The sequence below is a fragment of the Oncorhynchus nerka genome, linkage group LG28 (genome assembly GCF_034236695.1).
Source record: "Oncorhynchus nerka isolate Pitt River linkage group LG28, Oner_Uvic_2.0, whole genome shotgun sequence".
Lineage (NCBI taxonomy): Eukaryota > Metazoa > Chordata > Actinopteri > Salmoniformes > Salmonidae > Oncorhynchus > Oncorhynchus nerka.
The window spans coordinates 78,383,969-78,410,465 of record NC_088423.1 but is presented as its reverse complement, the minus strand read 5'-3'; the positions used below and the strand labels follow the sequence as shown (position 1 = coordinate 78,410,465).

Genomic DNA, 26,497 nt, shown 5'->3' with positions numbered 1-26,497 from the left:
CACTTAAAGTTACTGAGCTAGCTAGTTTAGCCTACTGGAACACCCTGCTCAAACAGAGGGATGCTATGTTAGCTATCTGGCTATGACTATCCAACACATGGAACTCTTCCAAGTCAAGGTAAGCTTTTGGTTTTACTAATTTAATTCCAGCGGGGCTCGCCGGTGTAACTGCTTACTGACTGTACACTAACGTTACTGTATTATTGAAGTGGGTTTACTAACGTGTCAGTTCAATTAGCTATGCTGACTATGACGTTACTTGAGCTAATATGTGACAACGATGTTGCTGTGTGTAGAGGTTTGGCTTGATGTGCTGTGCATTGAAGTCCAGAAGCAAAGGGAAGAGGTGAGAGGAGAGTGCATAGATGCTAGAATGATTACAATGTGCCTGCTATGTAAGTGAACTGTATTAACGCATGGTCAGGGGTGTGTGTATTCATTCCACCTATTCTGTTGAAAAAAAACTCTTAAAACGGAAGCAAACTGAACAAAACAGGGATAAACATACCTGAATTTGTCCAACAGAAACTCTAGTTTGTAACTGTTGGACTAATGATTACACCCTATATCAGCAAGCAAGAGTGTGCAAGGCTGTATTGAATGTCAGTCTGTCACCTCATTTGTCTCTTGACCTGTGTGCAATTCATAGGCTAAGTTGTAGCAACCTCATGATGAGTATAGGGAACATTTTAGGATCATGTAGTAGCCTAAGCCTATTGCTGTTACATTGAACTGGGTGAATGGAATATGAATGACAGTCATCCAATTTGCTGTAATAAAATAAGGCCAAGATCATGGAGAAAAAAAACTCTTAAACGGCAATGACATTGCAAGATAGTGTATCATATAAAGCCTGAATTGCCTAACATAGCAGAAATCCCTGAGTAAACATTTGCATGAAGTTGTAGGCTATGCTATGCTATGCTATACAGCATGTGTTATCGTTCAGCCTGTAGCCTAATAGTGGTCTCATAAAGGGCTCGTCAGGAGCAATAGGCTCTCTCTGAATTTCTGTGACATTCAGAAAACCTAATCAACAAACCAATGCGTTCTGTCCTAGTGCAACATTGTATCCATGAACACCTGGGGTATTTTTATGTGTAACCGTGAGAAAGAAAGTGATGGTTTGCATTGCAACGTCATCATTGCTCAACCCGCTGCAATTGATGCATTTAAAAGACTGCATGCCTTCAAGCGTGCTACCGACACAACAATACTCCTACAGCTATGAGCTATTTGAGCTCGAATCGGACGTTATTGGAGTCACGCACATCCCATACATTAACAACATAAAGCTGCACTCACTCAATGAAGTAGCTGGCCCCCTCGTCCGAGAATCCTTCTTCCCATCCCAGTGGTAAATCTAAAACATGAATAAAATGGGCTGCGTGAATCTATACATATCTAGAAGCGGTAGGCTAAAGCACAATGTGTACAGCAGTCATGAAATGTCGTATTATTAATTCCTGCGCGTACCTGATCGTATCATGTGTCCAGAGTTGACAGGTTCACTCGTACGAGGATGGAGCCAAGTAGTGCTGTGAGTTTTATCACTGAAAGAAAGACACCTGTTACTGGACGAGGAGAACGAGAATAACTGCACAATTAACCCGTTTCATCAGTAAAACGTAAAGTTAAATCATCACAGTGCTCACCTGATGAAGAAGACCCTGCCATCTCGATAAACTCCATAGGACCAGTGGTCAGGTAGAGTGTCCCGCCCGAGCGGTGCCGCCATGATCCCGGCTTCTTGTTCAAGTTTATTTCATGCTCTAATCCCCTCCGCAGAGTTTTCAGACCAATGATCACCGCTAGGGCTGTATACTTTTAAAGGGGAAGACCAAACTTGTAAAAAGTCCTAAAGCCAGCGCGTCTTTGTGCCACTTTTAGCCGACGAAAAGGGGGGTAGACATACCAAAGCGTGCGTGGTTGGCTGTGGTTGAATCAAATGCGGTGCGTAAAACATGGTTCTCCAATTCAGTTCAATCAAGCGCAGTATTGTTATGCATCACAAGGGTGCAGCTACAGTAATTACACATAAGGAATGCGTTGGAAAGATTTCAGCATTAACACCCTGTTATTTGAGAAGATTAACATTCCTAAACAATAGTCCATCACACGTAAATTCCAAAACTCAACTGAACGATTTTTCCTGCAGTAATGACGTCACCCACAGTAGCCTAAACTACAAATTATATAGCATTTCCTGATGAATCTAAGATAGCCTTTAAGCCTATGGCCTGTGGAACATACAGGTAGCTGGCAAAATAAAGACAACACCAACATATAGTGTTTAAATAGGGCGTTGGTCCACCACGAGCCGCCAGTACGGCTCCAATGCGCCTTAGCATAGATGTGTTTGGATCTCTATTGGAGGGATGCGATGTTCCATTATTTATTGTTTTGTTGATGGTGGGGGATGCTCAGGTTCATAATCACCCATACAGTATTCACACCAATCGATTTTTTTCCACAATTTGTTACGTTGCAGCCTTATTCTAAAATTGATTAAATTATTTTTTCCACTCATAAATCTACACATAATATTCCATAATGACAAAGCATTATGCTCCATTGTTAAGAATTACAAACATAAATATCTTATTTACATAAGTGTTCATACCATTTGCTATGATTCTCGAAATTGAGCTCAGATGCATCCTGTTTCCATTGACCATCCTTGAGATGTTTCTACAACTTGATTGGAATCCACTGGTACAAAATGCAATTGATTGGACATAATTTGGAAAGCAACACACCTGTCTATATAAGGTCCCACAGTAGACAGTGCATGTCAGAGCAAAAACCAAGCCATGAGGTCAAAAGGAATTGTCCGTAGAGCTCCGAGACAGATCTGGGGAAGGGTAACAAAAAATGTCTGCAGCATTGAAGGTCCCCAAGTACACAATGGCCTCCATCATTCTTAAATGGAAGAAGTTTGGAACCACCAATACTCTTCCTAGAGCTGGCTGCCCTGTGGAGGTGGGAGAACCTTCCAGAAGGACAACCGTCTTTGCAGCACTCCACCAATCAGGCCTTTATGGTAGAGTGGTCAGACGGAAGCCACTCCTCAGTAAAAGGTACATGACAACCCACTTGGAGTTTGCCAAAAGGCACCTTATGACCATGAAGAACAAGATTCTCTGGCCTGATGAAACCAAGATTGAACTATTTTGCCTGAATGCCAAGCTTCACGTCTGGAGGAAACCTGGCACCATCGCTACGGTGAAGCATGATGGTGGCGGCATCATGCTGTGGGTATGTTTTTCAGCGGCAGGGACTGGGAGACTAGTCAGGATTGAGGGAAGGATGAACAGAGCAAAGTGCAGAGAGATGCTTGATGAAAACCTTCTCCAGAGCGCTCAGGACCTCCGACTGGGATGAAGTGTCACCTTCCAACATGACAACAACCCTAAGTACACAGACAAGGCAGCAGTGGCTTTGGGACAAGTCTCTGAATGTACTTGAGTGGGCCAGCCAGAGCCCGGACTTGAACCTGATCGAACATTTCTGGAGATAGCTGAAAATTGCTGTGCAGCAAAGCTCCCAATCCAACCTGACAGAGCTTGAGAGGATCTGCAGAAAAAAATGGGAGAAACTCCCCAAATACAGGTGTGCCAAACTTGTAGCGTCCTACCCAAGAAGACTCAAGGCTGTAATTGCTGCCAAAGGTGCTTCAACAAAGTACTGAGTAAAAGGTCTGAATACTTTTCTAAACTTTTACTTTTCTAAAGTCACAGAGATCTCTTCTTCCAACCATGGGTAGCCAAAATAATGGCCAACATTTTTATACATGACCCTAAGCATGAAGGGATGTTAGTTGCTTAATTTACTCAGAAACCACATATATGTGTGGAAGTAATGCTTTTAATATACTTTGTATCCCTCATTTAGTCAAGAGTTTCCTTTATTTTGGCAGTTACCTGTAAGGTTATGGAACATTTGTGCCACTTTCACGTGGTAGTCGGAAATTAATTTCTGACTTGCTAATTGGTTGTAGTATAGACTTGCCGCCAGGGGTGTCATGCACCCCAAAAATCTGAGGCACAAAATAGGTGAAGAAGTCTTGGGGGTGGTCTAGGGGGGGGGCATTTTTCAAACACCTGAAACAGCATTTTCCTGCAATTTAGAGCCATAATCATTATACTTAAATCTGTCATGTATATTTTTCTGCATATCTATGCATACTTCTTGAGCTGTCTGTATCATCCTGACTTGTGACAAAAAAGAAAATTTAAGAAACCTGCTAATTTGCATCTCTGCTAAAATCTGTGTAAAAGATTGAAAGGAATGTGTCTTATTCAGTACATTTTTATTGCTTGCTTTTCTAAAGTCTAGAAACCTTGCCAGCAGACTTGCCAGCAGACATGCCAGCTAAGATATTTAGACAATCTCTAACTTGATAGCCTGAAATGGCTTCTTGGTAGCTAGTTACAGGGTTGGGAGATTGGGAACCTATCTGGGCTAGTTAAAGCCAACTTCATAAAATTGCTAGGTGGCTACTACAAAGAAACAACAGGACAAATCTGATGGGTATGATGCTTCTGCGTACCGCTTTCAACCAGTTAGCAAGTAGTACGTTTCCTAGTTACAACCAGCACGTGAACGCGGCATATGTACATATAAATTGGCCATAAATGCAGCTAGGGCATTATAACTTATACAAAGTTTGCGTTGTTAATTTATAACACTGGACACTGTCACGTTCGTCGGATGAATTAGACCAAGGTGCAGCGTGGTAGGCGAACATCTTACTTTATTAAAAATGAACACCGAAAAAACAAAATACAAAACAAATGTAAAATTCTGCAGGCTACACAGCACCTATACAAAATCAAGATCCCACAAACTAAAGGGGGAAAAAAGGCTGCCTAAGTATGATCCCCAATCACAGACAACGATAGACTCTGATTTGGAACCATACCAGGCCAAACAAAGAAATAGGAAAACTAGAATGCCCACCCAAATCACACCCCGACTTAACCAAATAGAGAAATAAAAAGGCTCTCTAAGGTCAGGGTGTGACAGGCACATGATAAGATTGTGCTTCCTTCTAGTGTGGTGCAAAATACATAGCACAAACTATTCAACATGGTCTGCAAAATGAGTCTCTCTATCTAACAGATTAAATGTACAGATGTAGGATCTTAATTTGAGCCAGTTTTCTACATACAGCAGGAAATGTGAATTATGTGGATTATAATTTCTGGACATTTTTGTAGAGGTTCATACATTTTTCATTAGGACAAATCAAGTCTGAAATATCAAAGTGGAAATGACTAACTTTAGAAGCATTTTAAACTCAAATCGTGTGAATTCGGAATGAGTGGGACATCATATAAACTGGGACAGCTTAATCCTGATGTGTTTATTTATTGGTCTGACAAGAGAAAATCAAAACTATTGTTACTATGCCTTTGCAGTGAAATAGGGTTGCAAAGGGTTGGAAACTTTCCGGTAAATTTCTGGAAATTTTCCTTGGGAAGTTAAGCCCTGGAATTTGGGGAATTTTCTTAAATTCATCAAATAAGTTAGCTTATAACAGTGAACCTTTTTTTGTGGGATTCACATGGCAATTCTAGGTCTTTGGTTAAACTATCCCCAATTCAATGTAATTGCAACTCTCTGCATGCACAGTGCATTCTTCCATCACATGTACAGTTGATTCTCAAGATCTTGCACATCAATGAGATGCTATTGAGCCCACACTACTACACTGTCTGAGCCAAGGACTACATGCTTTCTGGTCAATTTTGATTACAGTACTGGATGGGGTGAAAATATTTTATACGACATATATTATTTTTTGTTAACTAGTAAATAGTAGCCTACAGCAAAAGTGTGTTTAAATCATGTCTAACTTGTTAACAATTTCTGCTAGTTCGTTTTTGCTACCATGTGGGTTTTAGCTTGCTTGAGCCTGCTAACTGAAGAGTGTTAATTCACCTGTTTCCATACATGTTTCATTTAAAAACATTTATCTTACAAAGGAGTTGTTTAATCTAACTCCTTAACTATTTATCTGTACATGGAATTGTATTTTTTTTAAACTAATTTCTTTCTAATCTTTACAAGAAAATGCCACGGGCACTATCTGATGTGTGGAGATATTTCACTGCAGCTAATGTAGAAGGAAAAGCTGTGTACATTTGTCTATGCTGTGCCTAATCATATGTGAAGAATGCAACAAAGATGCAGAATCATCTGGCCAAGTGCATAAAGTTCCCTCAGCGCTCACAACAAGCAACCTCTGACAAAAGTCCCTCTACTTCTATTCAAGGTGAAAACGATGAATCAGACACCTTATCGATAGCAACAGCTCATGGTCCTCCTGGAATAATATGTTTTTTTGACTCAATTTAGGAACGTAGTCAGAGAAATGCTGATGAATGTCTTCCTCGAGCTGTGTATGCAACTGGTTCACCTCTGATGCTTACAAGCAATGTGTATTGGAAGAGATTTCTGAATGTTCTTCGCCCAGCATACACCCTTCCAACCAGACATCCTTTATCTACTAATTTGCTGGATGCAGAGTTCAACAGAGTTCAAGTGAAGGTCAAGCAAATCATAGGGAAAGCAGACTGTATTGCAATCATCAATGATGGGTGGTTGAATGTTCGTGGGCAAGGAATAATTAACTACATCATCCCCACTCCTCAACCAGTGTTCTACAAGAGCACAGACACACCAGTCTCTACATTGCAGATGAGCTGAAGACAGTCATCAATGACCTTGGACCACAGAAGGTATTTGCACTGGTGACAGACAATGCAATCACATTACACCCATTGGCTGTGCTGCTCATGCATTGAATCTGCTCCTCAAGGATACATTCTACAAGAGAGCCAAGGAAATGGTTAGGTATGTGAAGGGTCTTCAAGTTATAGCAGCAATCTACCTCACCAAGCAAAGTGAGAAGAATAAGAGAACCACATTGAAGCTGCCCAGCAACACCCGTTGGGGTGGTGTTGTCATCATGTTTGACAGTCTCTTTGTGGGGAAGTCTCTCCATGAAATGGTCATATCATAGTCTGCTGAAATGGATAGCCCCATCAAGAGGATGCTCCTGGATGATGTATTTTGGGAGAGAGTGGTAAGCAGCCTGAAACTCCTGAAACCTATAGCAGTAGCCATTGCACGGATTGAGGGAGACAGTGCCATCCGGTCTGATGTTCAGACTCTGCTTGCAGATGTAAGAGAAGAAATCCGTACTGCCCTGCTCACTTCACTGTTGATCCAAGCAGAGGAAACTGCAGTTCTGAAATGCATCAAAAAGCGTGAAGACTTCTGCCTGAAGCCCATACACGCCACAGCGTACATGTTGGACCCCAAGTATGCTGGCAAGAGCATCCTGTCTGGTGCAGAGATCAACAAGTTCTATGGTGTCATCACTACTGTGGCTCGCCACCTTGGCCTGGTTGAGGGCACGTTTCTTGGCAGTCTGGCGAAGTACACTTCCAAGCAAGGGCTTTGGGATGGAGAGGCAATATGGCAGACGTGCCAACATGTCACATCAGCCACCTGGTGGAAGGGACTTTGTGGATCTGAGGCTCTTTCCCCTGTTGCCTCCATCATCCTCCAAATCCCACCAACATCAGCCGCGTCGGAGCGCAACTGGTCCTTGTTTGGGAACACACACACCAAAGAATGCAACAGGCTGACCAATACAAAGGTTTAAAAATTGATGGCCATCCCGGCAAATGTGTGGCTTTTTGAGCCTGACAACGAGCCATTCTCAACAAGGTTGGAAAGTGACAGTGAAGATGATGCCTCAGAGTCTGATGTTCAAGAGCTAGACATTGAGGAGGTCCAGGGAGAAGACATGGAAGCCTGAGAGGAAGACAACCAAAGCTTTAGTTTCAAAACTATAATTTTAGATGTATGTTGAAAACGTTTTTGGAAGATGCGATGGATCATTCAATATTCCCTTTCTTTTGTTGTTCAGTGAAATCATCCCATGTGAAGAGTTAAATCATTTAATTAAAGTTTGATTCATAACTAAATGGTTTGTTTTATTTGTATTGGAAGGATTTAATCATTTACAATTGTCTACTTATGATAAGGTAAAAGGTTTATGTCTCCATATGGTATGGTAAATATATCCGCTGCAAAAAAAACATCTACATTTAAATGGTATTAATATTAATTCCCGTTAATTCCCATGGAAAGTTTTCACCTCTGAATATTCCCCAAAATGTGCAAGCCTATAGAGAAATCACATGATCAGAATCACATCACTTAATTGTGGGGTGAGCTTCAAACGGGAAGCTCACCCCACGACACACACAGTAAGATCAGTGACAATTATTTTTCTCCGCTAATTTTTTTAATTGAATTAAAATTGCAATAATTTTGACTCATCAGCACCCTCAGCACTCTTCCTTCCCATGGCTATGGCAACATCTTGAGGATTTCAGAAATGTATCATGTGTTGGACTAATATTTTGGATAGATGTTGAAAGAGGTTACAGAAAGATTCTCAACAACAAAAGAGTGATCAAATTACGTCTACATCGGTTTAGACTATGTAAATCTGTATTTCTTTAACGGTAAATATTGCCTGAAGCTGCACTGTCAAAATTGGATACGGACAGAAATTTCCTAAAATATGCATCTGTCTGTGCTGTAATGGGACTATTATCCCATGCCTTACATTGTCCTTACAGTCCTCCCACCCCAGGTCCAGCAGCTATCAGGTTTCTCTGAGTGAGAGACTTCCCAGTAACAAAAATACACTGACATGGCAGGACCTCTCTCAAGAGCAGGGCAAGTTCACATAAAAAGAAGCAACTGCTCAGGAGGCCATTGTTGTCATCAGAGAAAGGCTATAAATAGCCAGCTTTATTGTGTGGTATGGCTGACAATATGTTAAATGGCAGTAAGTGAATTAATGATGCATCTACAATCCGACTCAATCTGTGTGCGTGTGTGTATGTGACAATGTGTGTGATAGTGTGTGTGGCATGTACACACAAAGCTGGTTTAGCTGTGGATCTGTTAGCTTCACGTCTCTCTCACTGCAGCTGCAGGCCTTAAGGACAGAGAGCCTTCCCAACCATGACACATTACAATAATGCTTACACTGCATCAAACGGACCTGCCCAATTTCCTGATGCTGCCCATAAATTCGACTTGGGGTGTGAGGCAAAGCTCAAAGTCACAGTACAGAGTAGAGCAGGCTACATCTCCATAAGTAAAGAGGAAGAGAGCTGTATCACTGGACATCAAAAAAGGAAGACAACATATAATGTCTGGCCTCTTTCCAATGTATTTATGACAACCTTTATTTTTACTATAGCCATTTGAATTCACGTATTCCTCATGATTCAAAATGAGTGGATTACATCTCAATATATATGGGGTGGCAGGTAGCCTAGTGGTTAGAGCGTTGGACAAGTAACTGAAAGGTTGCTAGATTGAATTCCTGAGCTGACAAGGTAAAAATCTGTTGTTCTGCCCTGAACAAGGCAGTTAACCCACTGTTCCTAGGCTGTCATTGTAAATAAGAATGAGTTTTTCACTGACTTGCTTTAGTTAAATCAAAAATAGTACTGCCATCAGGCTTTCTTTTCTTTTTTTTTACCAATGCAGTGTTTTATCTAAAAATGTTCTTACTGAACACCGTCTCCTGGTCCAATACATTTTTAAAAGGACTAAAAGAAGAGAAATAACTCTCCATATCCTCGTGGGCTTCCTGTTAGGTAAAGGTTATCAATCTCCTTCCTTCCTGGACTAAAACAACCCAGAGTACACTCCCAGGGAGCAGAAAGCATCAAACACCCCACTGCAATATAAATATTTGATACTGAATCCCTATGGAGGAGGCTTTGCTGGCCAGTCCCCCATTGGTTTGATGTACTGTTCCTCTGGAATGATGGTGTGAAATCAAACACGCTTCTTCTCCAAATCCTATTGACTACAGGTATTATACATCAAATGAGCTCTTTTTGAAAACCTGCCTTGATGATCACTGCTTTGCGTGATGTATTGTTGTCTCTACCTTCTTTCCTTTGTGCTGTTGTCTGTGCCCGATAATGTTTGTGCCATGATTTGTGCTGCTACCATGTTGTTGTCATGTTGTGTTGCTACCATGCTATGTTGTTGTCTTAGGTCTCTCTTTATGTAGTGTTGTGGTGTCTCTCTTGTCGTGATGTGTGTTTTGTCCTATATTTTTATTTTTAATCCCAGCCCCTGTCCCCGCAGGAGGCCTTTTGCCAGGCCGTTATTGCCTAGTTAAATACATTTTTAAACAAATTTCAAATTAAAACAAACTAAGCCAAAAGTTGAAGAAAATTATGGAGGCTGGCATATTGAGGTCGTGTTTCCGTAGTGGTGGTGTCCTGTCTTCATTGTTGATAACTTTTGTAAATGTCAATGGAACACAAAGAATAACTTATTGTTGCTGATGAGTGACAGGAACTCTGAGGGGTGACGTTATACCGTGTTCACATGCTAGTCGAAACTAGGAAACTCTGAAATGTCCATTGAATGTGGCACGTGTATAACTACAACCAGTTAGCAAGTTGGATATTTCTGCGTTTCCTACTTCCCTCTAGCACATAAACGCTGCATTAGGCATTCAAAGCAAGGCTGCTGAGGGAGAGGGCCAGCGATGAGAGGTTGACAGCTCTCCGATCCCATGGGACCACAGTTATAGAGTCCTTGGACAACTCTCCTGACAATCTGCCTTTCTCATTCCACTGAATCCCTCTGCAGCAACTCAGTCCTGTAGACACACCACGAACTCTGAATAACTGTATCTGCAAGTAGCAGTCTGAGGAGGAAAAAACATGAGCATTTTAACTGGGATCAGTCGCTGTACTGCACTAAGTCGTCTACACTGGGGTGGTGTGCATTCACCGAAAGCATTTCAGACAGAGAAAAACTCCAAACCATGAACCCTGGGGCAGAGGGGGACATAAGACTGCAATCCCCAGTCAACCTTTCTCCACTATTCTCTCTCTCCCTCTAACACACACGGGAGTGATGCACAGTCCTGCACAGCTCTGCAGTATAGGCGCTGCTGCTGATTCCTGCCTCTCCACTGCCAGAGGCTCACAATGCAGCAAGGTGACTCAATGTTATCGTCCTCTCCTAGGAGGCAGCAGCTCCAGCTGAATCAGTGCTAGCTGAAGGGGCTCTGCAGCAAGTGCAATAAAGATCTTACAGGCAATCTGATATATCACACCAAGATGGCATTTCACTCCTCAGGCACTAAAACCATGCACCTGTCTAACACAGATACTGATACACCAAGATATAATGATACAAAATCAATACGTGTGACACCTTAATTACCTGTTATTCTTTTAGCAGAATTAAGCTAGCCTCGGTAATGCATGATAAATCTCCAGAAAAAAAAGATCACAGAACAGCTCACCCCTTAGTAATGCTTCTATTTATAGGCTCCTGCTTTCAAGGAACTTTAGGGACCATATTGGGAATATGATCTTGAGTTTTCTTTCATGACTGACAGCCAAAATGTACAGATATCTAAACCAGAGGCTATCAAATATTTACAATGATTAATGACAAATTAAAGATGAATTATTATAGCCATTTGAATACACGTATTCCTCATGATTCAGAATGAGTGGATTTACATCTCAATATACACTGCAAAAAAATAAAGGGAACACTAAAATAACACATCCTAGATCTGAATGAATGAAATATTCTTATTAAATACTTTTTCTTTACATAGTTGAATGTGCTGACAACAAAATCACACACAAATTATCAATGGAAATCAAATGTATCAACCCATGGAGGTCTGGATTTGGAAAACCACACTACAGGCTGATCCAACTTTGATGTAATGTCCTTAAAACAAGTCCAAATGAGGCTCAGTAGTGTGTGTGGCCTCCACATGCCTGTATGACCTCCCTACAACGCCTGGGCATGCTCCTGATGAGGTGGCGGATGGTCTCCTGAGGGATCTCCTCCCAGACCTGGGCTAAAGCATCCGCCAACTCCTGGACAGTCTGTGGTGCAACGTGGCGTTGGTGGATGGAGCGAGACATAATGTCCCAGATGTGCTCAATTGGATTCAGATCTGGGGAACGGGCGGTCCATAGCATCAATGCCTTCCTCTTGCAGGAACTGCTGACACACTCCAGCCACATGAGGTCTAGCATTGTCTTGCATTAGGAGGAACCCAGGGCCAACCGCACCAGCATATGGTCTCACAAGGGGTCTGAGGATCTCATCTCGGTACCTAATGGCAGTCAGGCTACCTCTGGCGAGCACATGGAGGGCTGTGCGGCCCCCCAAAGAAATGCCACCCCACACCATGACTGACCCACCGCCAAACCGGTCATGCTGGAGGATGTTGCAGGCAACAGAACGTTCTCCGCGGCGTCTCCAGACTGTCACTGTCACATGTGCTCAGTGTGAACCTGCTTTCATCTGTGAAGAGCACAGGGTGCCAGTGGCGAATTTGCCAATCTTGGTGTTCTCTGGCAAATGCCAAACGTCCTGCACGGTGTTAGGCTGTAAGCACATCCCCCACCTGTGGACGTCATTTTGCAGGGCTCTGGCAGTGCTCCTCCTACTCCTCCTTGCACAAAGGCGGAGGTAGCGGTCCTGCTGTTGCCCTCCTCCACGTCTCCTGATGTACTGGCCTGTCTCCTGGTAGCGCTCCATGCTCTGGACACTACGCTGACAGACACAGCAAACCTTCTTGCCACAGCTCGCATTGATGTTCCATCCTGGATGAGCTGCACTACTTGAGCCACTTGTGTGGGTTGTAGACTCCGTCTCATGCTACCACTAGAATGAAAGCACCGCCAGCATTCAAAAGTGACCAAAACATCAGCCAGGAAGCATAGGAACTGAGAAGTGGTCTGTGGTCACCACCTGCAGAACCACTCCTTTATTGGGGGTGTCTTGCTAATTTGCACCTGTTGTCTATTCTATTTGCACAACAGCATGTGAAATTTATTGTCAATCAGTGTTGCTTCCTAAGTGGACAGTTTGATTTCACAGAAGTGTGATTGACTTGGAGTTACATTGTGTTGTTTAAGTGTTCCCTTTATTTTTTGGAGCAGTGTATATGGGGTGGCAGGTAGCCTAGTCGTTAGAGCGTTGGACTAGTAACCGAAAGGTTGCTAGATCGAATTCCTGAGCTGACAAGGTAAAAATCTGTCGTTCTGCCTTGGACAAGGCAGTTAACCCACTTTCCTGTCATTGTAAATAAGAATGTTTTTCACCGACTTGCCTACTTAAATAAATGGTAAATAAAAATTAGTACTGCCATCAGGCTTTTGAAGTCACATAAGCAGACTAGTCTAATCATATGAATAATACTTCAGGGGGTGATGACTCATAACATTTAATAAAAGTTGGTGTTGAAGTGAATCATCTTCTGGCAGGTGTATGGTTCCATCTGGATGAAGAGAAAGTACAGCTTCCAGGTCCTGCACTCAGTCTCCCCAGGTGGGCCAAGTGAGCAGGACTGCTGCGTGAGAGGTTAGGCTCCATTAATCAGACTCCTGCTTCCTAGCAGTCTTAAGGATTGTGGGCTTGAGACAGCTGGCGATGAAGAGTAGTCTTTGTGGCCAGTGGTGCATCAGCAACTTTTACTTAATATCAGCACCATTATCCCATGATAAATGTACCAGTTGCATGTGCAAAGACATGCTTGCTGAACTCAACCACTTCACAAACATGTACTATCAAAAGGAGTAAATTCAGGCATTTAGCCTTTAAAGGCATACCTTTGGTTCAGTGTAATTAGTTAAATGCTGCCCTCTTGTGGTAAAATTGTACATTGACTGAACACTTCAATACAGTAGCACTTCATCAATACATTAATTTAGCCTCTAAATTCTACGCTTAAGTGTTGATATAATTCAAATTACTTTGAAATAATAAGGAAAGGTTTATTCAATTAAAACAATACAATTAGTTACCCATTTATGCAATAAGGCATTTTACTTTCTCTGGGGATTTTTCCAACCACACAAAAATATAATTGCAACAAATTTAAAAGATATTACAGAGGATGCTCATATGTAATATATCAATTGAAATAAATTCATTAGGCCCTAATCTATGAATTTCACATGCCCAGGTTGAGGCATGGCCATGGGACCACCCACTTGGGAGCCAAATCTAGCCAATCAGAATGAGTTTCTACCCACAAGGGTTTTAGTACAGAAATACTCATCAGCACCCGCCCCAGACAATACCACATGTTATGCAGCCAGATGTCAAATCCCTGGGCTTGTGTGCTTACATGTGGCCTGAGGTTGTACTGCAGAACCATGGTAGAGAAATTAACATGAAATTCTCACAACAGCTCTATTTAACATTCCTGCAGTAAGCATGCCAGTTGTACACTCCCTCAAGTTGAGACATCTGTAGCATTGTACTGACCAAACTGCACATTTATTGGGTCCTTCTGTCCCCAGCATAAGGTGCACCAGTGTAATCATGTTTAATCAGCTTCTTGATAGGTCACATCTTTCAGGTGGATGGATTGTCTTGCAAATGAGAAATGATAACTGGGATGTAAAAAAAAAAGTGATCGCACAAAATTGAGAAATAAGCATTTTGTGCCTATTGAACATTTCTGAGATCTATTTCAGCTCATGAATCAAGAAACAAACACTTTGAGGTTTATATTTTTCACTATAAGTACCAGCACCACCCTTTATAGAACTTCACCTCAAACAAAAACGCAGACAAGATCCTTCCAAATGGATCTTTATTTGTGAAAATAACTTATGCCACCAGAGCAGAAGCAGTAGAGGATTCGCTGTGGATCAAGAGGGAAAAGGGATTAGTAATGTAAAGTTCTGTAATCAACTAAAAAGTTGAGCATCAATTTTAACAACAGAAGCAGTCGTATGGTTGATGATCAACCAGTGGACATTTGTTAGTATATATTCTCAGCCTGCACGAGACAGCTAATTATCCAGATTAGGTAATGCCTATGGCAATTGGTAAGAATTAACTAGAATCACTGAGTGGCAGGGAGATGTATGAAGGGGACTGGCAGGTTGGCACAGAACAGCCACTCTGCTAATTTACCTCCAAGGTTTATCTAGCACATAAGAAATATCTCAGCTCTTAGAAGGAAGAACAAGACAATGAAGTGTGCCATTTAGTGAACAAACTAAAAATATTAATATAGTAGGTACTATGCCTTCATGCTGGCTTGCTCTCCCAAAAGTCAATAAAGCAGTGGAGAGGTACTACGTACTACTTCCAGTTGGGAGCAAGAACTCTCTTGGTCTTGTAGTAACGGGCCAATCTGTGGATTCTGCTTTCAGTGAGAATCAGACGGAACTTGGCATCCTTGTCCTGAAATTAAAAAAAGAAGCTATAGTTAAAACAGCCCTTCGACATAGTCAAAAATCTCAATCGGTCAATGGCAAATGCAGGTATTACAATTTTCAGTTAACTTGTGCACTACATGGTTTGCCTCCCCAGTCATGGCCCAGGGGCTCTGGGAAGACGTAGGAATATGCAGGACGCCGTCCCCACCAGCCCAAAGGCTGGGAACAGGCTTGCTGTACAATGTTGTGGAACGGGACTGTACATCATGGCACTGTACAGTGCTACGCTCCCATAACCCACTTGGACAGTGCCATGCAAGAGCAACCTTACCGGATGTCCACATTGATCAATCAATCAATACATTTTTACAGCAAGGCACAAAAACATTCAGTTTTGGTTGAGATGCTGGTGGTTTAACTTATTAATGTATAGGGGGCAGCATTTTTACTTTTGGATAAATAGCGTGCCCAATTTCAACTTACGTGCTACTCATGCCAGGAATATAAGATATGCATATTATTATTAGATTTGGATAGAAAACTCTGAAGTTTCTAAAACTGTTTGAATCATGTCTGAGTATAACAGAACTTATGTAGCAGGCAAAACCCTGAGGACTAACCGTTCAGATTATTTTTTTTGTCTCTGTCTGTTCACTGAGTACTCATTGGCAAATTATATTTCTTAGGAACCTGTTATCAGTTCCTACTGCTTCCACTGGATGTCACCAGTCTTTGGAATTTGGTTGAGGTTATTAATTTGTGCAATGAAGTAGGGCCAACTAGGAACTGGGTAACACTGTTGAGTGCGCAAGACGTGAAAAGTAGCATGGTTTGTTGTCTTCCTGTATTGAACACAGATAGACCCATCTACAATTTGATCAATTATTAACGTTTAAAAATACCTAGTTGTATTACAAATACCTAGTTGTATTACAAAAGTAGTTGAAATATTTTGGCAAAGTTTAGGCAACTTTTGAAATATTTTGTATTGACGTTGCGTTTTTTTCTGGATCAAACGTGTCAAATAAATGGACATTTGGATATATATGGCGGAATTAATCGAACAAAAGGACCAATTGTGATGTTTATGGGACATAAACATGCGTTTTGGTAGCGCCTGCAGGGTTGAAATATGCTACCCTCTTTGTTTACTATTGGGCTATCATCAGATAATAGCTTCTTATGCTTTCGCCGAAAAGCCTTTTTAAAATCTGACATGTTGGCTGGATTCACAACGAGTGTAGTTTTAATTGAGTAGCTTACATGTGTGATTTAATGATTTTTTTTGCCCGAGTGGGACGCAACTGTCCCCTAAGAAGTTAACAGAAGTCTCTTCCCTCCCTGGAAGTTAACTGGAGACAAACATCTAGAGGCCGTTACCTTTCTGTTCCTCTCAAGATGTTTCCTTATAGCAACAGCCTTCTTGATGAGGTGGTACAGATCCTCAGGCAGGTCAGGGGCCAGGCCCTTGGACTTGAGGATCCTCAGGATCTTGTTTCCAGTGACGAAGCGCACCTGGGCAACACCATGAGAGTCCCTAAGGATCACACCTGGAGAGAGAACAGTAGTATCAGCCTTTTCTAACTTACGTCTCCTGGTAGCTTCCCCTCTGTGGTTTGTACTTTGTGTAGGGGTCAGCCAAACTCGAAATGATTTGGTTGTAGAAAAATACAGAATACTTTCCATTTTTGTTCTAAACAGATGGAGGGGAAAAGAATGTGACTAACAATATGCATAGGACTAAGACTGGGTAAATAATCTGGAATGATAATGTTGAACCTTGAATTCACTTTCAATGGCACAGCAGCTTCAGGGAAAGGCGACAAGGTACATGTTGATTTTAGCACACCTGACAAAATCATACCATTCATTTGATATGGCCTTTGGGTTAGGGTGCATAAGTCATTGTCTTCTCAGTTCATAATGTGGAAATCTTATGGAAAGCGCTGGACAGCATACAAATTAACATGGTACTTACCAATCTGAGACGGAGAAAGACCCTTCTTGGCGAGCTTGAAGATCTGCTCTTTGACGTCATCAGATGTAACCTTCAGCCACTGTAGAACAACATTTCAGAGGTTGAGAGACTGATGATGTCCCCTTTGTCCACTGAGCCTTCTTTTCACAGGAGTGATCATTTGTAGTTTAAGTTTGGTATTTAGCTAAGACTCTGCAATATGACATGTGCAATCCAGTGAAAGTTGTATCAATGATGATATAATGGCAAACCATGTAGCCACATTACTAGGTTGACCAGATTCATTAACATATCTTACAAACAGATAGCAAGATGCCAGTTGACCATCTAAAAGTTTAATGACCAACTACATACTTACGGTGGGCACACTACGCCTGTAGGGAAGTGCAGACTGGGACAGGCCCTTGCTGAAACAGAAGGAAAGTAGCTCTAAGTCAGTAGCTATTTAAATCATGACAAATAGCCACGCCTGGACTTGATAGTGCATTTCAACTAGCTAGCTAGTCATTTAGCTAGTGTAGTACTGTGTAACTAGCTACACTATGTACACACAAAAGTATGTGGACATCCCCTTCAAATTAGTGGATTTGGCCTTTTTATAAAGCACCCCTCCATTGGACATAAGCAGTAGAAACGCATTCTCTCGAGTGATGACTCACTCTTCACAACCTGGCAGTCTGATGGACAAATGTGGGTTTGGCAGATGCCTGGAGACTGCTACCTGTCCAAATGCATTGTGCCGGAGGAGGAAGAGGAATAATGGTCTCTGGTTATAGCTAGGCCCTTTATTTCCCTTCACTGGAACTCTTAATGCTACAGCATTGTGGCTGTATCACAACTGGCCGTGATTGGGAGTCCCATAGGGCAGCGCACAATTGGCCCAGCGTCTGGGTTTGGCCGGTGTAGGCCACCATTGTAAACAACAATTTGTTCTAAACTGACTAGCCAAGTTTAAAAAAGGGGTAAATAAATTACAAAAATGTAAAACAGTTTGTGAAGGCCCTTCACTGTTACAGCATGACAAAGCTGCCTTGCACAAAGCGAGGTCCATACAGAAATGGTTTGTTGAGGTGTGTAGAAGAAATTGACTGGCTTGCCTGCACAGAGACCTGACCGCAACTCCATCCAACACCTTTGGGATGAATTGGAACGCCGACTGCGAGCCAGGACTAATAGTCCAACATCAGTCCCCGACCTCACTAATGCTCTTGTGGCTGAATGAAAGCAAGTCACCGCAGCAATGTTCCGACATTTAGTGGAAAGCCTTCCCAGAAAAGTATGCTGTTATAGCAAAGAGGGGGACCAACTTCATATTAATGACCATGATTTTGTTATGAGATGTTCAACGACCAAGTGTCCACATACTTTGTCATGTAGTGTACCTACCTAGCATTAGGTAGAAGCTATGACGAACTAGCCAACACTACGCTAACATTAGCACTGGAATGGGCAAATAATGTTCTGGTTTAGACCAATTCATGGAAGACTTAAGTACAAACTTGATCGATGGGATGCATTGTTACTGTTGCAATGTGCGCGCATATGCGACTAAAAACCTATATAATTATTTTAATGACTAAGCAGTTGGCTTTCATGGCAGGAGTGTGTGCGCGGCCATCATGTCACTGTGTTGGTTGCGGCATAACGCTAGTTGTTAACTAGCTATAAATCATTATAGTGGACGTTTAAACAAATGTGTCCAAAAAAAATATGTTGGAGTTGACGAGGTAATGTAAAAAGGTCCAGCTACTGATAACAAAAACCAATATTCTTATTATTTCCGAATGAAACACATGCTTACCCAGGAGCGTGCATGCGACCCATGATGGCGTTCTAAGCGAAAAGAAAGAGGGAGAAAATGTGCGGCTTTTCGGAAGTAAAACTTTGAATCGGAAGTGACGTGTCCTGAAGAAAGATTATTTATTGTATGCATGATCTTTTTACAGTCTATCTATGGTAGGACTCATTTAAATTGTGTTTCATATCGACCACGGCATGGATGACTTTTTTGTTATGAAACGTAAAATAGCATCAGATGGTTTAAATCAGGGCTGCCCAACCCTCTTCCTGGAGATCTACCATCTTGTGGGTTTTCAGTCCTACCCTAAAACACACCTTATTATTTTAATTACCTGTTCAAGAAGACCTTATCTAGCTGAATCAGATACGCTACATTTGGGTTGGAGGAAAACCTACAAGACTATAGATCTCCAGGAAGACGGTTGGGCAGCCCTGGTTTAGATCCTTTTTATCATTGCCAAGCCTATCAGCTGACCTTTTTAACATGCATCTTCTCTCTGGGGAGGTTCCTATTGCGTGGAAGGCAGCCACGGTGCATCCTTTATTTAAAGGGGAGATCAATCTGATCCTCTCTGTTATAGGCCAATTTTATTTTGCCCTGTTTATCAAAAGTTTTGGAAAAACTTGAAATAATCAACTGACTGACTTTCTTGATGTCTATAGTATTCTCTCTGGTATGCAATCTGGTTTCTCTCAGGTTATGGATGTGTCACTGCAACCTTAATAAAGGTCCAAAATTATGTCACCATTGCCCTTGATTCTAAGCAATGTTGTGCTGCGATTTTTATTGACTTGGCCAAATCCTTTGATACAGTAGACCATTCCATTCTTGTGGGCCGGCTAAGTATGATTGGTGTCTCTAATTAGACTTTGGCCTGGTTTGCTAACTACCAATCTTAAATAGTGCAGTGTATAAAGTCAGAACATTTGCTGTATCAGCCACTGCCTGTCACCAAGGGAGTACCCCAAAGGCTCAATCCTAGGCCTCACGCTCTTCTCAATTTACATCCACAACATAGCTCAGGCAGTAGGAAGCATTCTAATCCATTTATATGCAGATGATACAGTATTATACTCAGCTGGCCCCTCTCCGGATGTTGTGTTAAACACTCTACGACAACACTTTTTAGTGTCTAACAAGCTTTCTCTGCCCTGAACCTTATTCTGAACACCTCTAAAAACTAAGGTCATGTGGTTTGGTAAGAAGAATGCCCCTCTCTCCACTTGTGTGATTACTACCTCTGAGGGTTTAGAGCTTGAACCACCTCATATAAGTACTTGGGAGTATGGCTAGACGGTACACTGTCCTTCTCTCAGCACATATCAAAGCTGCAGGCTAAATCTAGACTTGGTTTCCTCAGTCATAATCGCTCCTCTTTCACCACAGCTGCCAAACTAACCCTGATTCAGAAGACCATCCAACCCATGCTAGCTTATGGAGATGTAATTTATAGATCGGCAGGTAAGGGCCCTCTCGAGCGGCTAGATGTTCTTTACCATTCGGCCATCGGATTTGCCAACAATGTTCCTTATAGGACACATTACTGCACTCTATACTCTTCTGTAAACTGGCAAGACCCTCTGATTGATGCTTATTTATAAAACCCTCTTAGGCCTCACTCCTCCCATCTGAGATACCTACTACAGCCATCATCCTCCACATACAACACCCATTCTGCCAGTCACATTCTGTTAAAGGTCCCCAAAGCACACACATTCCTGGGTCACACCTCTTTTCAGTTCACTGCAGCTAGCGACTGGAACAAGCTGCAAAAAACACTCAAACTGGACGGTTTTATCACCATCTCTTCATTCAAAGACTCAATCTCAACTCTTACTGACAGTTGTGGCTGGTTCACATGATGTATTGTTATCTCTATCGTATTGCCTTTGTGCTGTTGTCTGTGCCCAATAATGTTTGTACCACGTTTTGTGCTGCAACCATGTTGTGTTGCTATCATGCTGTGTTGTCATGTGTTGCTGCCATACTATATCGTTGTCTTAGGTCTCTCTTTATGTAGTGTTGTGGTGTCTCTCTTGTCATGATGGGTTTTGTCCTATATTTTTAATCCCAGCCCCCGTCCCTGCAGTAGGCCTTTTGCCTTTTGGTAGGCCATCATTGTAAATAAGAATTTGTTCTTATGTAGCCTGGCGAAAGTAAACCCAGCACAGAACACAAACTAATTAGGGGTTGTTTGTTCTGTCGAAGCTTAAATTTAAAATAGGATAATGTAGAAGGGATATCACTGCAAGGTGAAGTCACCATAAAGTAAAGTTCAGTCCATACCACAATCAAGTGAAATAAATGTTAGTAAAGTGCATAAAAACAATGAGTACAATAAGCACACAGTGAAATGCATAAACGGTAGTGGCTCTGCTTTTAGCACACTGTCCATATGATACCCTAACCTCACATGGAACAGTAGATCCTCAACTCACCCATACAGTAGCTTCAAATAATGTTATCATCAACCACAACATGGTTCTGAGAGCACTGGTATTCAGCTAGCAAGAAGCTAACCTTGGACCCACAATGGATTTCAACAGCTCTCCAGTATAATTGCTTGCTCTCACTCTTACACACTGCGCATGAGCAATCACATTACGCTTTCACACTATTTATGGATCTCTTAAAGGGACAGTGCAATCTAGTGAATATAAATTAATACAGCTATGAGCTTTTACCACCTGGCTCCACTTAACTGACTTGCCTAGTTAAATTAAGGTTAAATTAAGTTAAATAAAAATTGTGTGTGAGTGTGTGTTTATTTTTTCTTCTGTGGTTGTTAATGTGACATGTTTGGTTTTCAAGTAAACTACCCCAGCGGTAGTCCCTATAAAATTAAGACTATTGTAATAGTTAGTAAAGCTTGTAATCTGTTTTTTGCTACTTTCCATATCATTGAACCAGTTATAGTCTGACACTTGACCATGGACTGAATATCTGACCTAATCTTCTGACTAATTTGGAGCATAATGTAAGGAAAACCCTAAACGTATCATACATGTGAAATAGACACAGATGCTGACATGTAAAATATTTCGATTTTATTAAAATGTTCTGTTTTAGGACATCAATCATTTCCTGAGCATTTTAAAGAAATCCCAGTAGGGAAAATAGCATTTTCAGAATCCTCCGGTAAAGGGAACAGAAAACACACAATTTACAAGAGAGAATTAAGACAAATTTTAACCTTTGTGACTTTGATTGTGCAGAGTGACCATTTTACCTGCTCATGCTCTTCCACCTTAGTCTTTTTTGTAGTAACAGCCTTCTTCTTCCCCAGGCAACAAAGACAGCTCAGTCTTCTACAGAAGGAGGCCTTCTTCTTGGAGGAGTCTTTACTAGCCACTTTTTTCACCTCAGCCATTATTTCCATGGGAGTCTCCTCATGCATGGCCTGGCAGATCAGGTGGACCACCTTAGTCTCCTCTTCCTCATGGATACTGGTCAGGGTCTGTTCAGAGCACATTGACCTCAGCGACAGGGAAGACATTGCCCGATTCTTCGATCTCTTCCTTGGCACGGTGGGAGAGGGATACTTCTCCAGCGGAGGCATTCCTTCTTGTCAGATCAGTTCCTCACAGCGTGGGTAGATTGCAAAAGGCCATGACTTATCCACATACTGTGAGGACAAATGGCTAGTAATGCTTCTCTCATTAGAGTCATGTTCCTTGGAGCCCCAAGCGGCTCTAGGAAGAGGTGGCATTGGTGAATGCAAGGATGTCACGGATGGAAGGAGTTGGGAAACAGAAGTCAGTGGCATTCCCAAGGAGGTTCTGGATGCCATGATCTGGCTCATGGAGATCCCAGTGAGTTTGCTGACCTCCTGAACCACTCAAGACATTTCCTCTATAGGAGGGACCATTGATGAACGAGATGGACTTTGATCCATGACAGTTTATTCACCTAGGTGAAAATGGCTGCCGGCTGTTGTCATCAACAGAAGCTTATTTTTTATAAATATAGATTGATCGATCCAATGATCACTCAAGCAAAAAACGTTATTATTGCTCCAAATCCCGCTTGCTCTGAAAATAATTGCAACAAAAGAAATATCACAACATTCACTAATCTAAATTTCACTATAATACAACGCTGGTAATCATTGAATTTGGCAATCTTTCCAATTTGCCATGATGGTGGCACTATGTGGACAGAGCTTGAACCCCAGCTGCTTGCAGCTATATATTAATTTGAAGTTGACTGATGGCTAATTTTGATCCACAACATCTGCCCTCATAATGATGAAGATGATGTCATAAACCTAGAAATAGAAGGATTCTAATACTAATGACTTATTCTAATTCTGTAATTTGTGCGAGGCGAGTTAGCCGGAGCCCCTGGTGGGGCTATGGTTGGGCTGAGGGCTCCGGCTCGAAATGGGCAACAGCCATCAACCATTATTATGGGAAGCTCCATGGTTGGATTGGTGGAAGTCTGAAATACCCGTACACTTTATTTTACTGGAGCTAAGGTATTGGAGTTATTAGAAGTCATGCCCACCATCAAGAAACAGATTCCTGCTCTGAAAACAGTTGTGTTGTATATTGGGTCTACAAGACCATGGTGCTTGCCTACGGAGCTGTGAGGGGAACGGCACCTCAGTACCTCCAGGCTCTGATCAGGCCCTACACCCAAACAAGGGCACTGCGTTCATCCACCTCTGGCCTGCTCGCCTCCCTACCACTGAGGAAGTACAGTTCCCGCTCAGCCCAGTCAAAACTGTTCGCTGCTCTGGCCCCCCAATGGTGGAACAAACTCCCTCACGACGCCAGGACAGCGGAGTCAATCACCACCTTCCGGAGACACCTGAAACCCCACCTCTTTAAGGAATACCTAGGATAGGATAAAGTAATCCCTCTCACCCCCTTAAAAGATTTAGATGCACTACTGTTCCACTGGATGTCATAAGGTGAATGCACCAATTTGTAAGTCGCTCTGGATAAGAGCGTCTGCTAAATGACTTAAATGTAATGTAAATGTAATGATATTATACGTGTGAAATCTGTAAAGTTAAAAGACAATTTCTTAAAGCTCTTGGAGAATGCTCATTAATTAGCAGAACATATAATTGTCTCTGGCCCAATTCCATCTCCTTATCGTTGCAGGACTGAGTGTTTTAGCCATCTTTGGTCTCTCCACCAGTGGTTAATGCGTCTGACCAAGGACTTGCGCATGTCCTTCGTCGACAATTTTGACTCCTTCTGGAATAAGCCTGGCTACTTTGTGGAAGATGGAATTCACCTAGGTGAAAATGGCTCCCGGCTGTTGTCATCAAACATTGGGAAGGGTCTTGGTCAACTAAATTGATGTGAGGACAATATTAGCATTACATGTAAGTCAGATTTTACCATCTCCTCTTTGGTCACTGTGAGAGTTCCACATGTTGCATCTGATAGTGGTGACATGCTTAACGGTGCTAAGCAGAGAAATGGAATTGCTATTTCATTTTTAATTTAACTTTTTTTTTTACCCCCTTTTTCTCCCCAATTTCGTGGTATCCAATTGTTAGTAGCTATTATCTTGTCTCATCGCTACAACTTCCTGTACGGGCTCGGGAGAGACGAAGGTTGAAAGTCATGCGTCCTCCGATACACAACCCAACCAAGCCGCACTGCTTCTTAACACAGCGCGCATCCAACCTGGAAGCCAGTCGCACCAATGTGTCGGAGGAAACACCGTGCACCTGGCAACCTTGGTTAGCGTGCACTTCGCCCGGCCCGCCACAGGAGTCGCTGGTGTGTGATGAGACAAGGATATCCCTACCGGCCAAACCCTCCCTAATCCGGGCGACGCTATGCCAATTGTGCGTCGCCCCACGGACCTCCCGGTCGCGGCCTGTTACAACAGAACCTGGGCGCGAAACCAGGGTCTCTGGTGGCACAGCTGGCGCTGCAGTACAGTGCCACCCGGGAGGCCCGGAATTGCTATTTCTACTTTGTTTTCTTTTCCTGATAGGTATAATCCAATCTTTGAGTCTCCTGTTGTTCTGAAATCTCAAAATAATCCGACTTGTATTGAAACTCCATGTGATTTTAAATGCAGAAAAGGTTTAACATTTTTACATCTTAACAATCGTAGTGTATTACCTAAAATGGATCATGTCAAGATCTGGTTCTCTCAGGCAGACCCTGATATTTTTATTTGTTCTGAAACCTGGTTAACTGATAAAACCCTGGACTCTGAGGTTGATATGGATGGTTACAATGTGTTTATGACTGATAGGAAGGGCAACGGTGGTGCTGTTGCTATTTTACACAAATCATCTTATTTCTGTGTCTCTGTTAAGGTATCTTTACTTTTTACTCAAGTAGGACAATTGAGTACTTTTTCCACCACTGATTGCACGCTCCTCCAAAACTTGAGACATCTGTGGCATTGTGTTGTGTGACAAAACTGCACTTTTTAGAGTGGCCCTTTATTGTCCCAAGCACAATGAGAATGCTATTTAATCAGCTTATTGACATGGCACACCAGTCAGGTAGATATATATCTTGGAGGAAGAAGAAATACTCACTAACAGGGATATAAAAAATATTTTTTAAATGGCTCTGGGCTATTTAATTAATAAACTATCATCATTATGACCATATCATTTTTTTATTTTTTATTTTACGTTTATTTAAACAAGGAGTCACAATGAGATTAAACATTTATTTTACAAGAGAGCCCTGTATACATTACAACATAAACAGAATAATAATGAGCTTGGTTTTACTTGTACTTAACACTAATTTAAGATCTGTAAGTGATTTTTGAATTGAATCAAAGTCATGCTGAAGTTCATGAATGGCCTGCAGCACCGAGGTGGCAAAGGAATACAAAACTGTGTCATCTGCATAGAGATGAATGTTACAAGTATTAACAGTGTTTCCTATGTCATTAATATACAACGTGAACGACAATGGACCCAAAATCAAACCCTGAGGAACATATTTTTAAATCTCAAGAAATTCAGATTTAACCCCATCTGTTAAGAAGGCCTGAGTTCTGTCGCTAAGATAATTCTGAAACCATAAACAGGCTGTATATCCCAGGCCTATTTTTGATAACTTCTTCAGCAAAACAGAATGATCAACAGTGTCGATAAACAAGGCAGCACAGCTTTTTTTAGCATCCAAGGCATTGACAAGATCATTAATAGAAATCGACTCAATTAAAGGTGAAAGTCACCCAGTAAAATACTCCTTGAGTAAAAGTCTAAAAATATTTGGTTTTAAATAGAATCATAAAACGAGATGTTAAAAACTGTCCATTGTGCCAATAGATGGAATGCACTCACATGAGATTTGCCGTGATGTTGACAGAGTGGCATGGGAGGTTTATTTCTTAGACTGGGTTAAGATGTTAATTTTGGGACACATCCTCAGTAGTGTGCCTTCGAATCAGTGGGTGTTTTGGCCTTTAATCACTTAACACTCATCAAGGGTG

At 41.9% G+C, this 26,497-nt stretch overlaps 2 protein-coding genes and 3 non-coding genes across 10 annotated transcripts in view; all 5 read right to left on the bottom strand.

Annotated features, from left to right (window-relative positions):
• LOC115122284 (pleckstrin homology domain-containing family A member 7-like) overlaps window positions 1–1,801 on the bottom strand; it is a 180,599-nt gene extending 178,798 nt beyond the window's left edge. For all 6 annotated transcript variants that reach the window (XM_065013139.1, XM_065013141.1, XM_065013140.1 and 3 more), the window contains exons 1-3: window positions 1,656–1,801; window positions 1,477–1,553; window positions 1,306–1,363 (exon numbers count right to left, since the gene is read on the bottom strand). In XM_065013139.1, the coding sequence (XP_064869211.1) occupies window positions 1,306–1,363; window positions 1,477–1,553; window positions 1,656–1,738 (218 nt within the window). In that variant the 5' untranslated portion in view covers window positions 1,739–1,801. The remainder of the gene's footprint in view (window positions 1–1,305; window positions 1,364–1,476; window positions 1,554–1,655) is intronic.
• Window positions 1,802–14,693: 12,892 nt separating this feature from the next.
• Window positions 14,694–19,142, bottom strand: LOC115113723 (small ribosomal subunit protein uS15-like). The gene is made up of 6 exons (XM_029641668.2): window positions 19,064–19,142; window positions 17,621–17,669; window positions 17,263–17,341; window positions 16,665–16,834; window positions 15,209–15,309; window positions 14,694–14,761 (listed from the first exon to the last, which is right to left on the bottom strand). The coding sequence occupies exons 1-6, from the start codon at window positions 19,084–19,086 to the stop codon at window positions 14,728–14,730; spliced, it is 456 nt and encodes a 151-aa protein (XP_029497528.1). The 5' UTR covers window positions 19,087–19,142; the 3' UTR covers window positions 14,694–14,727.
• On the bottom strand, window positions 14,982–15,108 carry LOC115113885 (small nucleolar RNA SNORA19). The gene has a single exon (XR_003861150.2). It is a non-coding gene; the product is annotated as a small nucleolar RNA SNORA19 (small nucleolar RNA).
• Window positions 15,409–15,631, bottom strand: LOC115113889 (small nucleolar RNA SNORA73 family). Its single transcript, XR_003861154.2, has one exon. It is a non-coding gene; the product is annotated as a small nucleolar RNA SNORA73 family (small nucleolar RNA).
• Window positions 17,053–17,184, bottom strand: LOC115113883 (small nucleolar RNA SNORA68). The gene has a single exon (XR_003861148.1). It is a non-coding gene; the product is annotated as a small nucleolar RNA SNORA68 (small nucleolar RNA).
• Window positions 19,143–26,497: the final 7,355 nt, after the last annotated feature.

Coding starts and splice junctions, on each gene's coding strand:
- LOC115113723 (XM_029641668.2), bottom strand. CDS start 19,086: ATGGGTCGCATGCACGCTCCTGG. Junction 17,670..19,063: donor GGTCGCATGCACGCTCCTGG/GTAAGCATGTGT, acceptor CTTCTGTTTCAG/CAAGGGCCTGTCCCAGTCTG. Junction 14,762..15,208: donor CTTGCTCCCAACTGGAAGTA/GTACGTAGTACC, acceptor CTTGATCCACAG/CGAATCCTCTACTGCTTCTG.